Source organism: Sesamum indicum, linkage group LG1, assembly GCF_026168435.1.
Source record: "Sesamum indicum cultivar Baizhima isolate 11 linkage group LG1, ASM2616843v1, whole genome shotgun sequence".
In the NCBI taxonomy this organism is placed as follows: domain Eukaryota; kingdom Viridiplantae; phylum Streptophyta; class Magnoliopsida; order Lamiales; family Pedaliaceae; genus Sesamum; species Sesamum indicum.
In genome coordinates, this window is record NC_142657.1 from 18,872,220 (window position 1) to 18,886,895 (window position 14,676).

At 34.9% G+C, this 14,676-nt stretch overlaps 1 protein-coding gene across 2 annotated transcripts in view; it reads right to left on the reverse strand.

The window, feature by feature from the left end:
- Nucleotides 1–1,343: 1,343 nt before the first annotated feature.
- LOC105162431 (ARM repeat superfamily protein) overlaps nt 1,344–14,676 on the reverse strand; it is a 37,656-nt gene continuing 24,323 nt past the window's right edge. For both annotated transcript variants that reach the window (XM_011080437.3, XM_011080436.3), the window contains exons 24-44: nt 13,927–13,970; nt 13,726–13,854; nt 13,494–13,619; nt 13,357–13,409; nt 13,231–13,279; nt 12,002–12,060; nt 9,942–10,081; nt 9,701–9,855; nt 8,696–8,824; nt 8,536–8,621; nt 8,336–8,451; nt 8,139–8,251; nt 7,902–8,025; nt 7,610–7,731; nt 7,223–7,409; nt 6,948–7,122; nt 4,795–5,119; nt 4,178–4,317; nt 3,985–4,103; nt 3,701–3,902; nt 1,344–1,652 (exon numbers count right to left, since the gene is read on the reverse strand). In XM_011080437.3, coding sequence (XP_011078739.2) covers nt 1,565–1,652; nt 3,701–3,902; nt 3,985–4,103; nt 4,178–4,317; nt 4,795–5,119; nt 6,948–7,122; nt 7,223–7,409; nt 7,610–7,731; nt 7,902–8,025; nt 8,139–8,251; nt 8,336–8,451; nt 8,536–8,621; nt 8,696–8,824; nt 9,701–9,855; nt 9,942–10,081; nt 12,002–12,060; nt 13,231–13,279; nt 13,357–13,409; nt 13,494–13,619; nt 13,726–13,854; nt 13,927–13,970 — 2,681 coding nt within the window. In that variant the 3' untranslated portion in view covers nt 1,344–1,564. The remainder of the gene's footprint in view (nt 1,653–3,700; nt 3,903–3,984; nt 4,104–4,177; nt 4,318–4,794; nt 5,120–6,947; nt 7,123–7,222; nt 7,410–7,609; nt 7,732–7,901; nt 8,026–8,138; nt 8,252–8,335; nt 8,452–8,535; nt 8,622–8,695; nt 8,825–9,700; nt 9,856–9,941; nt 10,082–12,001; nt 12,061–13,230; nt 13,280–13,356; nt 13,410–13,493; nt 13,620–13,725; nt 13,855–13,926; nt 13,971–14,676) is intronic.

The window sequence follows — 14,676 nt, forward strand, 5'->3', positions numbered from 1 at the left end:
GGGAGGACGGGAATTCCATGTAATCTTATATTTTCAGAGGAAAGTTAAGTCTAATTAACCATATTTTTTAATGTGCAATGCATGTCGTTTATATTAGCAAAGGAAGAGTTTCAATTCAAAACACTCCCATGCATGTTTCTGACAAGCTCCTCTATACAAGCACTAGTTCATTTACAAAATTTAGACTTCATTTCTGGGAGTAAAGAAAAAAAGAAAAAAGATAATACTTTTCTTTTAATTAAATGTGGTGAAAAGAAAAATAAATTCTAAATACTTTTACTTATTTAGTACTAACAAAATAAACTATAAAGAATAGACCAATTTTATAATTTTACCAAATAACCATTTTCTCATCATTTTATATTAGAAAACAAATAATTTAATATGAACACAAATACAGACTATTAAAAATATTAAAATTAAACTTAAAAGCATTAATAAGAACATACACGAAAAAAAGAGAATGTAATGTTTTTTAGATGCCAATTAATATCTCAAATAAAAGGACTCTTTTGTTTTATAAATAAATTATGTATATAGGTATATAATAGATAAAAATAAAATTGGTAACGTTTTAGCCTCATGTGTGTCCAATTTTACTTTCCAAACCAAATAAACAGTTTCCAAATCTCTACTATTTGGCCATGTTTCCATTTCGAATTTTCAATCAGAGACGCACATTAATACAATCTTGCGTTTTACTTTATAGTACTTTCCAAATTCTGTCAGTCACTCAATTAAAAAAATCCAGATACATATATACATGCTTCTTGTGGGCATGCATCAATCTGTTGTGCGCACAATGTAATTACATACTTTACTTAAGAAGGAACAAAGAAAATATTGAACAGGCAGAAAGAGAGTATGTATTATTCTCGTATTTGGATACCACTTGTTCTTAATCAGTTCAACGAGCAAAAGTTGAGACCCTGTTCTTAACACACCCCAACGCTACTGCCGAAATCCAACAAGAAGCAAATGAGAATTCACCTATACCAAAATCCGCCCCCAAAGAAAAGAACCCATCCTTACCTCTTTAATCTTGAGCTCTAAAGGACCATGGAACTTTGTGTGGTGGTTGAACCATAGCGTATTGATCAAAGTGATTACAGCACCTCTATTATGGTCCTAAGCCATTGGAGTAGTAGAGGATTATTCTAACTCGACTCAGGTTTGGCTGGTACCATCTTGCATCTGACTCAGAAACTTTAAAAGATAAATAAATACGTAAAGCACCCTTACAATATAAAGTCTGTGGTCAACTACAAAAACCTCGTGGAAGTTACTTTCGCTATGAATAGTGAGCAAGAAAATGACAATCCACAGTGAGAATTAGGTAGAAATTGCTAAAAGTTGTAAGTAAATAATATATATCTTTTGTGTAGTTGAATACAACAGGAGAAAAGAATGTCCCTTAGATATCATTCCTCTGTTCCGTACATGTAACATTTGATGTGGAGGAAGACAGAAAATTTCCTCATCTATAACCTATCTAAATGTCCACAAGCAGACTTATAACAAACAGAAGTTCGTCACTGTTTGCTAACCAGGGCAAACCTGATTGCTAACCATTGAAGTCAAGCTTTTGCAAACCCAATTCTGCTGTGATGAGCCGAAGCAATACTTGAACAAGCTCTCTAACCCTCAATTCCCTGTCAAAAGAGAGGTCAGGAAGATCTAAAAAGGTCCATGTAGGCTACATAAACAAAGAAATTATCTTCATCAGAGCAAAACAAACCCAATCATGATACACATTTACCTAATCCACCAGATAGAATCAAGACCTGATTGTACGTTCATGTAAATCAAACCTGCTTCAATTTCTTGGGTCTAGTCCCTTTTTTCCAAGTATACTTAGGGTGCTTTACTTACGTTACACAAACTGGATAAAATGTCCCCGATTACAACTACAAGAATGTAAGTTGGAATGCATAACAATCCACGCTACATGCTGTAAAAGCTTGTTGGAAAAGTTCGATTAAATGATGTGCAGTAAATAAGAATGCAGTTTGTTCAAGAAAAGACTAATCAATTTTTGCATCAAAGATTTGTGTGTTTAGGCTCAGTATTTAGCTACATCTGCAAATAAGCACGTATAGATATGCTTATTATTATGAGATTACACAGACACACACACAACAGTCACAAAAGCACAGAGCATGCACTATGTATGACCCGTTAGTTATGCTATAGAAAAAAATCCTTGAAAAACAAAAAAGCCTTGTTGATTCGTGAAAGTAACAAAAAATCAAAAAGGAAAAACCCAAAGAAAAAAAATTAAAACAAGATGCTCTTCTTTTGACTTTTCTGTAGGGCTGGAAAGTGATCCCAGATAGAGGAGGCTCGGGGATAAGGGGGAAAAGGTCTAGAAAGTAACTTTGGGAACCTAATAGTGTCAGGCACAGTTTGGTAAACCGCCCGAACGGTGCGGAAATACCGAACTCTCAGTTGTACTCAATACCGAACCAAAATTTCCATTCAGCAATAGGGACAACTTTTTCTGAAATTTCAGTATTCAGTTGGTTTCAGTTTTATTTATCATATCGAGTTATTGTTTTTAAAACATATATATATATATATGTATATATATATATATATATAATAGTTTAAAGATTTGGAAAGTGTTAATACATGTTAACACTTCAATTGGAAGTCTTACTTTGATAAAAACCTGGGAAAATTGCATGTGATTATCATTTTCAGCTTATGTTATTAAACTTTAACATGATTCAAATAAGACTCTTGAATTTTGTTATGAATGAGATACTGGTGAATTTTTAAATGTTCAATTTGATTGGAATTAGATTATTTGACTTTTCAAGTTCTTTTTCTTTTTTTTTTTAATTTTAAATTTCAGTTAATTCGATTATTTACCATGGCAAACCAAGAAAATTCACTTATTACGCAATTTGCTCTACCACATTTTCAGTTTGATCAGTAAGGTAACACCGAATGCACACCCCTAGAATCTAATATTAGTTCTATTCTGGACTGCTCCTAAAATGTGAGCGACAGTGAATCAAACACAGTCGTTGGAAATTTGCACTCTGCTTGGTAATATTTCGAGATTTGTTAGGATCAACATGACTGGTTAAGCATTGGCTAAAGTTCTGTATAGTTTTGGCAAATTAAATTATTACTGACAGACAGTGCTGGTTGTAGTTGGCTTTTGGGTTTGGTCAGTTATGATGTCGGGTTTGGACACAGCAGATGAATGCTGATAATGAAGTGAACTCATGTTTCAGTTTCCTATAAAATAGCAACTGGATTACTGGACAGGGGCCTCCCAGTAACTCTAGAAATAAACATGATCATAAAACTAAAGTAACATTAACAGAAAAGCACAGAATGCTAAAGTGAGAGAAAAGAACTAGTACAACCTATATGCATCAATTATTTCCGCAATTTAAATCATCATCAGAAAAGCAGAAAGCGTTCAACATCTAACAGCAGCAGCAGACAGTTAATGTATTTAGAATGTCCAACTAACGGAAACTACAGCATTTTTACTTTCCCTTCTCGTCTGCAATTTATTCTCACTTGATTAAGAATTCAGTTAGCCTCAGTAAAAAGGTCCTTTTTCTTTTTTTCTTTACAGGTAGTAAAAGACTTCATTAGAAAGTACTGGGAAAGAAAATGATGTCAGACAGGGAGGATTACACAAATAAAACAAAAGCCATAACCAAATTCACTTTCTTACCTTGATACAACAAGTTCACAAAATGATGGAAATAAAACCAGCAAATGCGAACGCCTTCTCAGGTTCTCCAAAGTGACACCCTCCTGCAAGTAAGGATGCAAAGGAAGAGAGGATGCTGTTTCTGGATGAATAACAAGATTGGCAAGCTCTTGGAGTACAAATATAACTTCGTCCAGCCTTGCTGTAGGCAAGGAATGCTTACCTGCACATGGAATGCAATGATTCAAACAGCACAAAAATGGAGCAGAAAAATGTAAACAGAGAGACGTTATTTGACCACAAACCCATGTCATTCTCATCTGCCAAGAATTTTCTTAATATGAAGTCACATCTGGACATGAGTGTCCTAATTGAAATTTTGCTAACTTCAGATCTGGCCGAATTCCAATCACTTACTTCATAGCTGCAAGTAAGATCTTCAGGTGAGACTTTTCACATAGAAATCATTTATCAGAATAGTATCAATTCAGAGATTACCCGCTCAGAGAAAATAACTTCTGCAAGCATGTCAAAGAGAATCTGCTGCAATGAGGAGGCATAAGCTCAACAGTTTCGAGGGGCAAACAACAAGTACGGGATGCACATCGATCGAGCGTAGAAATCAGCCTTTGCAGAATCTGTGAATCAAATTGTATTAGCATGCAATAGTGCACAAAAGAATATAGGAAATACAAATTACTAAAATGTTCATCTATTGGATTATATTTCCCAAACAGCCAAGTGTGAATCAGTTAAACGGAAGATAAATAAGCAGCAATGGCAACAGGTGACATAAAAAGAAAGAAATGGAAAACTATAGATGTTAACAAAAACATATGAGTAAAGTACATTCAGTAATGCAGACTATTGCAAACTAAATAGCATGTACCCTTAAGGCGACAACTGAAGCCACCAAATACATCCCTCAACAATTATCTTATCTTCTCATGCCCCACTCCACTGCTAAACCGAGAGATGATACCAATTGAAAATAGTAGGAATGAGAACATGAAACAACTCTACAGTATTCCATGTAGCAACCAAGCATAAACTGAAAAAGTTACAAAGCATATCCAAATAAAAATATAGAGCACCATCAAGTAGATGAGAATTACATCTGGAGGTATATCACTCTCTGATCTAAGAATCTTGTCCCCCAGAACCTCTAGGATGTTCATCTCAAGAGACTCATCAGTCTGTTGAGCCGTTGCTGAGAGTGTGTTGGAAGGTAGCGCACGACCACAGTGCCCCACTAAGAATAATTCATAGACATCAGCTACTTCTTTCCATACATGTATTCTCGAAGATCTAGTAATAGTTAGATCTGTTCCAGGAGTTGGTTTAAGTTTTCTAACATCATCAATCAGAATGCGGTGAAAGCCATCAACAGCTTGTTTCCAAAGTGTGCCGTCAGGATCATCTCTTCTTGTTGTCATACACCTAGGAAGACCCAAAATTGAAAATCCAAATTTATGGTAGAAACAAATAAGAAATACATTAGTTATAAATAAAAAATCAATGTTCCATCAACATTGCGCATTACTAACAATAAGCCTGGCTCACATGGAATGTATTGAGGATGAGAAATAGAGGAATTCATTCAGAAGGGAAAACAAAGTAATGTCATAGATTTCTAACTAGGATAGTTCATTCCTCCACCAAAACTGTCCTAAAAAATAATAAGGACGTTGCAAAGGAAGATGTGGTGTGGTGGGGGTGATGATGGGCTATGCTATTTCAAGTTATTAAAGAAAATGTTTAAGTAATAGTATGGATTACCTGAAAGCAATACCAGCAAGCAGAATTACCAATTATTAGTAAGAACATAAACTAACCATTCCTAAATGATATAACAATAGTATGTATAACACACCTTCAACAGGTATGAATAAAAGAAATTGGGTGAAAAGCTAACATAGAATGTGTGGAACATCCAAATGTATGGAAAGTGAAGGCAAACATGTGAAATACAGAAGCCGACGCTGTGAATTGTGTAAGAAAATATAACAGCAAGCAATGGTGCATATCATTTCAATGGCCTGGGACAAAATTGCAAAAAGCAAGAAGATATTTTGAAATGGGACATATGGAGCATAAGCAACCAAAAGTTTGTGCAACCCATGACGAAATAAACAGAATAATCACATGCAATTTTCCCAAAACTCAACAAGCTCCAAAAAATAGCAAGCCATTACTCTAACCAATCTAAGCCACCTTATAAGAACATAGAAGATAGTACCAATATTCTGATTAAAAGGGCAATAAGCATCTGTAAATCAACCTAATCTAATGAAATCCAAACAGAACAACATCCAACAGAAAGAATCAATCAAAAAACCACAACAAATTGCACAAAATTAACAACAGAATCAACAACAATACCTAATCGAACCACCATCTCCACAAATAAACCAGATCACTCACAAAAGGTTAGAGGTTGCATCACAAAAAAGAAAGATTACCAAATTGAAGAAGGAAACCCCTAATTTTATATCAAAACCCTAACAAGATCCCATCTACAAACTCAAGAAAATGGGTGTCAATCAATATCTTTGCTCAGTTGGGAGTGGCGAAGGTGATGGCGCACAAGACGACCGGGAAAATTCACCACTAAAGGCCATTTTTTAGTTGGGTAAACATCCATCTGAGAGAAATTGCGGTGTAGGAGCATGAGAAGAAGTGAAAGAAAAGTACACATATCACATACAATTAATGCATCCACAGTGCCTTTTGCATTGCAAATAGATGAGATTCAACTTTTGACACAAAATCTCAAGAAAGAGACCGAGTTAAAATGAAAGGCCTATCTCCCAACCATACAGAGCTTTGACCAAGTTAGATGGGATGAAGTGAGAAATGTGTCACAAGCAAGCACACCTAATTATCTCACAGATGCTATAGATGTGTCTATTCATAAGCTTGAAAAAGCGTTTCTGAAACCTTATGAAAAGAATATTGACAACGAAAATTTTCAGTTCTCAAAATCTCTCTTTAAGGGGAATGAAACTGAATAACAATACACTATGCCATACACTAGTTCAAGTCCACAAATTACATCATCAATTTTCATCCTAAATTTCTTTCCTTTCTACGTCAAAGACATTTCACTCCAACCAAAGAAGTATAAATATTTCTAGCCTTGTTTAACTAAGCATTCTATGTCTATATATAATAATAGAAGTCCTTATCAGATGAAATTCAAAAGGTATGGCTTTTCAGAAAGAACTATTGGAAACTTAAGCATTTCCAACTTAAAAGAAATCCTCACCTTCCCAGACTTTGAATTACACCTGGAAAAATGTTATACTTTTCTGTAACTGGAGCTTGTACAAAAAGATCAACAAGCACAGGTACAAGCCTCTCTGCGAACAATTTATATGTGTTGTAACCCATTGTAGGTGATGCCAATTTAACCTTAAGGATTGACCCTTCTCTTTTCTTCTCTGTGGTTTAGGAAATCACATAAGGTAAGTTATGTCATATATAATGTATTGAGATTTTAAAGCTGCCAACTAAGTAATCAAGGTAAGTAGCAGGTTTTACCAGGAATATGATTGCTGTTACCCGCTGGTTTGGCATCATCTCCATTTTCATCCAACAAGGCATCAGCTGCTGGAAGATATTGCAGTAAATTTGTGAGGAGGAGCATCCACATTGAACTAAGGTGAGCTGCTGGACGTAATTGCGGTAAGATTTCGAGTATAATCCGTAGCACTGGTGGTACATGACCCTATGGGATGAAATCGTGTGTCATTTGGTCTAACATATAAAGATGCACATAATAATATAGAAAGGAGTTCGAAACAGGCTTCCCAGAAAATGGATAAACCAAAATGTTTAGTTTTGGGAAAAAGGATATCTGGTTAATTTTCATTCACTGAGGGGAAAAAGAAGAGAGGTATAAATAGGAGCAAGTTCATAGATATTTACATATTCTGCTTCAAAGTTACTATTCGTGGTTCTGGCTTCTTTAACTGCTGAATCTATGACCAATATCAACTGTTTATACATGTCATTGTCGAACATCCCTTGAGCTTGTGCATATACTTCTCCTGTCAAAGATTAGGATTGTCGCAAAAGAATAATGTTAGTAACAAGTAAAACATTCCCCAGTTTTTTAGTGGAAATGTTATGTAATATAACAAGTGGATATATGGTAACAATATAATTTTGAGATATTAAGGAAATATATATAAAAGAAAATTAGGTATTGATTTAATACCAAGCCCATGTAAAATCTCCTGCTTCACTTTGCCAACATAATGATCACTACTCTTGTGTGACTGCTGAAGAACATCCTCATAAATATCAAGTATGGACCTAATGTATGTTACTGGCAGATTTCCCTGATTGAAAAGGATGGGCAAAACATCACATTTACAAGTGTAGAAGCAATTATATCGACAAACAAAAGGCCCAAAGTAGGTGGCAGACAAAGGATAATGAATTAAGTCATTACCTTTGGAGAATGAGAAACTACGGTTGACTGTAAACAATTTATTGCAGCAAGAGCAACTTCTTTACTACCATTTAAAATGCTGTTCTTGACGAAGACAAGCAAAGACTCCCATCCTGATATGCAGAAGAAACTTCTCACATTCACAGTTTAGATGATTTAATAATGACCAAAAAGTTCAAAAAAATATTAAAACACACCAGACTGAAAGTTCCTTAAACTTCTAAGGAAAGGAAAAAAGGATCGTAGAATCCGGGTAATTCCACCAAGCACCAGCACAAGTGTCTCATCCCATTGCTTCTGAGCTGTATTTCGACTGCAAATTTATTCATCAAGACAGTGTCTTGTATAGTGCTTTGCAAATGGGCATTCTTGGAATAAAGCAAGCCATCTATAATACCTATGATGTATAAGCATGTGCACTGCTTTTCCTTTGCGAGTTCCAAGTTCTTTACCTTGCCATTCATCTTTTGACGAGGTCGCAGCCTAAAAGCAGGAAACTTTATTGACAAGCAAAGAAAGCAGGAAGTGTATCTAATTTCGAGACGTTTCCACCTTACCAAGTGAGACGCATGATCTAATGTAGGGAAAACATAATTCCAAAGACAATCTTCCCACATGCTCTTTGAAAGCTTCTGCCCGTGACTTCCAAGAGTTTGGAAAAGCATCCTTATAGCTGAGTTCCTAACCTAAAGATAGTATGTCAGCCGTAGGGGGACAATATATCCATAGATTAGTAATATGAGCAGACTGATTATTTCTTTCCATGATGTCAAAAATGTCAGAAGATCTGTTTCAATTTGCATATATCTTTTCCTTTTTGTTTGGATAGTTATCTTTGGTAGGTTACCACTTATCTGTATTTATCACTTACTTCCATCTCTATATATTAGAGATTGGAAGAATAAAAAATACGCACAACAATTCCCCTCTCTACAAAAACCAAACAGAGCTGTCTAACCACGCTAGCAGTCACTTTTTACCAAGCATTGGTAGATGTGGAAGCTACCAAGTGCTGGTATAAGTGATATATCAACCAACAAAAGTTTCGTACTAGAAGTTTAACTGAGAATTGTCATATAAAACTAGGAAAAGAGCAATCAAAGTGAGAAGAAATAAAAGCAACCAACAAAATGTTCAGCAACATAGTCATAGAACTAGAGATGCATTCATCTGATTACTAGGGGTTTGAATCGGAAGCTAGATAACCTCATTGAAGTTCTAACCACCTTGAGATATACTACCACAAACAGAACTGGTCCTCAATCTCAACTGTAGCTTAAATATCAAGCAGATATACAGACATCTAACAAGGAAAAGACAAAACAATTAGGATGATGTGGAGTACAGAAATGTGGGCATCCAATGTAAAGATGTGCTTCTAGAAGATAAACAATAACTATATCAGAGACAACATGTCACAGTACAAAGAACTCAAGTTAGATTATAACTTGTTTACCAAGCAGACAAAACCCAAGCAAAGAAAGAAAGCATATCAATCAGGACAAAGTTTACTTTTGACTTGTGGGTATGATCCTAATGTCTCAGTAGAAGTATTGGAATACCTCTGGTCTCTCATCAGCTCCCAGCTTATGAAGTAACGAAAATACAGAAAAAAGCAACTTGTCACGTTCAACAGTATTAGCCAGGTACGTCGCATCAGTAACTTTCTCATGAGACTCAGGAGTTGCCTCTTCTTTCTTTACATAATTTCTTTGATCTGCAAGCCAAAGCAAGAAATCATATTAGTCAAAAACTAAGCTGTACAACAACTAAGATAAACTAAGTTATGTACAGATGCCTAACCTGTTACAAATCCTTCTTCACTCGAACGTGTAAGCCCTTTCACAATGAAGTCAGTAGCCGTCCATAATAGACCTATAGCTGTCAGACTTATATTCAACTCAGTCTTCTGAGCACTGTATGCCCCAGCTACATCAATACATCTGCAAAACCAGATTGAATTAGGGCATGTGTAAAACAAGTATGGAGGTGATAATTAATAACTAAACACCACATCACAGGAGTAACATTTATTTAAAATATTCTTCTAAAGTCTCAAAGAGTCTCCTCCTAGGAAGTGGAAAATGGATTCACATTAAAGCATCATGATTGTCGCGACTCCCATCAAGTCTTTCTAGAAACTGGTCACAGCATAGATGTAAGACAACTTCATAAGGTAGTATCGAAAACATTAATTAAGTATCATTATTGGAACAGATTTAAAGTTATTAAAAACTCATTATTAAATAGCTTATGTTAATGGTGAAGTCCACTCAAGGAATAGATTTAACTAGAAACATTGTTCTAATATAATAAATATTTAGGACTTCAATATTTGTTCATTGTTAATGGTACTTTTGCATTTAATCGAGATATTAAAGTTTGATTGCAATAGCTTAAACTTAGATTCAAAAGTTTAAATATTGGATTACGATTTTCAAAAATAAATGCAAATTAAATTTCTGTGAGGTTGCAATGAATTTTGGATTTTACTGTTAATATAATTAATTAATAGCTAATGAGTTATCTTATTGATAAATAATGTCAGTAGAAAATAACAAAATAATAAAATTATTATAAAAAGTACCACTCAAATGGTTCAAACAAAGACAAAATATATGGATTGAAAGTTATTCAAATTTTTCTTTAGTATATTTATTCTTTCTTATTTATTATCTAAAGGTAAACGGACGTTACATTAAAAAAAATGATACAAAAAATAAATGAAAAGCATCTTGGATCCCTAAATGATAATAATCATTAAATTCGGGTACCAATTGGTCATTTTTAACGCAAAACTCAGGTACCAAAACTCGGGTACCAATATAATTTACTCGACTAACATTTATGCTCCAGTTCTGAAAATATAGGGAGAGTATATACTAAATTTTATGGCTGATTTGTGATTGTAGGATGATTCTTTGAATCGCCTGGTTGTGGAAGTTTAAGATTTCATACGCTGATTCCAAAGATTGCGTCATCTAGGGATTTAAATCTTGATTTTTTGCTAGACCTAGACTTTATATATATAGTGTTCCCTTATACTAAAAATTATGAGAACCTAGAATATTCTCTTCTTTTTACAAAAACTTTTCACTAAAACATATGCCTTAGCTCCTGGAATTAGTGTACTGAAAACATCAATCACCAAGGTCTATGAGAAAAGGTAACAAAAACTCTCCTTGTTTTCACCCTACAAAACCTTGAAACTAAGCTTTAGAATCCACTATCTATTGTTAGGGAGAAGGAATAGGATATGAAGCAGCTCTAATCCATTTCACTATCTATAGCCACGCCTTTTCTTGCCAAACCTTGTCCAAGAAAGACCATTTTTTCTAAACAGGCCAGCAGCTTTTGCCGAGCTATACATGTGAATATTGATAAAACCATTCACTTTTTTCTAAAGGAGGTTATACACATAAGAACATACACCATGGCCACACATAAAATCATGCCATGCAAGTTTCCCTGCATGTGCTCATCTGTGCTTTTCAAGGTGCTCACTCTGTGATCCAAAATATGATAAGGGGCCAAACACTACATTTTCGTGTACAGAGAATCGTCCAAGTGAACAGCCAGATCCTACCAAGCAAAGGTGTAGGTCCACAATCACTATAAGTTTGCTTTTGTTTGTGGAAACAGGAAGAATGAAAGGCATATTGTTCTTTGAACTGAATATAATAAAGTTTTCAATATTGGTGGGTTTTGAACAAATTTGAGAGGACCTTATTACTAAGGAGGATTAAATTTCGTAGGGCTTCTAGACAAATAGTTACAAATAAGATTGCCTTTACAATATCATACTAAACAAACAATCAGGCAAATGATATCATATTGAACAAAAGAATGATGAAAGCTCTTACTCCTGGACGCATTGAGCAGGTATAGTGGGCAGCCCATCATTCATTATCACACGAAGGCTCTACACAGAAGGAACTCTAATTAGTTTGAATTGAAGACACAGGTTGGAGGCTTGGGCATCTAGAGTTAACATCAAAAGCAAGAACTAAACGAAATGTAGAGAACTCTAAACAACATGTATACCTACCAATAAATGCGTTCATCATCACAAATAACGGTCTACTAGAAGTGAGCTTCAGCTAATCTGATACTCATCAGATCATGGTTCAAAGTAATATCGATGATACTATCACTCTTTTCATCGCGTAATGGGGTAAACATGGGCACTTATCAACACAAGATGAGAAACCAAAAAACTTACTTACGGGCAAGACGACTTGTTCTGTAAAGTCTTGTTCAAAAGCAAAACAAAAACATGCTGGTGCATCAAAAACTCAGAAGCGAGATACATGATATCCAGCTTTACACAAATCACTTCAATAATAACCCGATTTCCTTCATTTACCAGTTATGTAGCTATACAATTAATTATTTTAATCATTTACTTCTACAATGTTAATTCAAAACCACCTGGTAAGAGAAAAAAGCAGCAAGGCAATTCATATTAAATAGAATAGAGCCATGATTTTCCATAACCAACTTGAGATTTCTCGAAACTCATTATGTACTTCCATCCCATTTCAACTTTGCCCATCTCTTCCTCTCATGCTACTTGGAGGCAAAACCTCGCACATTTTTGGTGACAAGCAACTGATATCTAAATTTCTTCATCGAGAATAACTTTACAAAAAAATCAATGCAATAGAAACTTTTGTTTTGGATGAAGCTAATTTCTGCTATTATCTTTTTCACAAATTTTAAAAATTTGTTTAGACCTTTTTGAGCATTGTAAAATACAGTCGTTGTGTAACTCCAGCAAATATCACAAATGCAGCGTGAGAGGATGTTGCGACACTAGACCATGCAAAAAAAATTTAACCAGTTCAAAATCAAACTCCAATATCCAACAAGTAAAGAACACTCAGACATATTGGTGGGCAATCGCCAACAATCAGGCCTTTAATTGTTCTCAACTAATTAGAGAATTTATGTGCCCATAAGTGCACATTCGCATATAAGTATAACATTCTCATTACTTGGTGGAAAACTGACCCAAGATAAACAAGTGAATGACAAAATCAAAGCATACAGAAGAAGTGTACTAAAAGCTCTTGATACTTGCTTCTCTCACCTGGAATCCGAGTGCAATCAGATCCTTCTCTGATGCAAGAGCTACAGACCTAGAAATGCAATAGAACATTAGTACTTAGTATTTTAAATCACCAGTAAAAGAGAAAATGACAAAGCAGAGAAGCACCTTAACATTTCAAGAATATTTGGCCAACTGTAGCGTAACTTCTCACCATGCCTCTGACAAGTCAAATCAGTCAGATAAAGAAATGCATAGTGAACCATGAGAGGGAAAGCTTAATCAAATGGATGATTGAGAATTACCTCCAAAACATGCACAAGAATCTTCAGAGATCCGGCACGAACATCAAAATTTTGTGATAGAGAATAAAGATCATTTAATGGAGAGATGACAGCACATTCCATTCTGAACATTGATTGGTCATGTAGCTTCCAGAGGATTTAGAATGACATCATATGTTAAGTACCATAACCAAAAACCAATAGGATGCCAAAGGAAAGCGACGACAAAAGAGGAAAGAGATTAAATTCTCACATCATTTGATGCATCAAGAGATTTTGATGAAGTATTCTGAAACTGATCAGAACCTAAGACAGCACATATGGCTTTATCCAATGCATCAAGAGCCATACTTTGTAGTTGTGGATTTGAACTATCAGCAAGCTGCAAAGCATGTTGTGGTTGTCATGAAGGATCCAGGTGCACATATGAACAAAAGACCAATATTAGGATTACCTCAAGGAAATGACCAACTACCTCATCCCATAATGGTTCCACCCCTGTCAAGAGTACAGAGATATACAATACTTCAGATGGCCAACGACCCATGATCTATTCAGATTGTAAGATTCTCAAAAGGGCTAACTTTAACGAGGGTTTCCAAGGAGCTAAAATGAGTAAAAGTTACAAAAGATTTTCAAGTTCAATCCAGGTTATAGCTCAAGCAAAAGTATATTGAATTCAGTTTGAGCTCTAGCTTAGGATTCTGAGCAGAAATTTATGCTTTTCCTGTTTCACTGCTTCAGTTTAAATAAAAACAAAGAATCTTTTTTTTCCCCTTTAATTAAATACATTATAGATAGCTAACACGTTCCATCTCTCAGCCTGCTAGAAATTCAGTTAAGCTGATGCATTTAGCTGGATCAGATTGCTCGCAAGCCTAATTAATTTTGATAGTTTTGATATTCTAAAAACTAAAATGTGATTATCTGCAAAAGAAATAAAGAGAGAGTTTACTACACAGTATATTATAGAAGTTCTGGTCAGTAATGGCGGTATGCACAGGATATTGTTATGTTGTGACATTGTTAGGTAGCTGAATAATGTTAATTATTAATTAATCCACACAAACCCTGCAGAGAAACTATATATTAGGAGTCCCAATGACTATAAGTACCAGCCAAGAAGTATTATATATGTGTACTCATTCAAGACCAGTTAAATTCAGTAATAACGGAAGACAATCTTTTAGATGATCAAGATAGC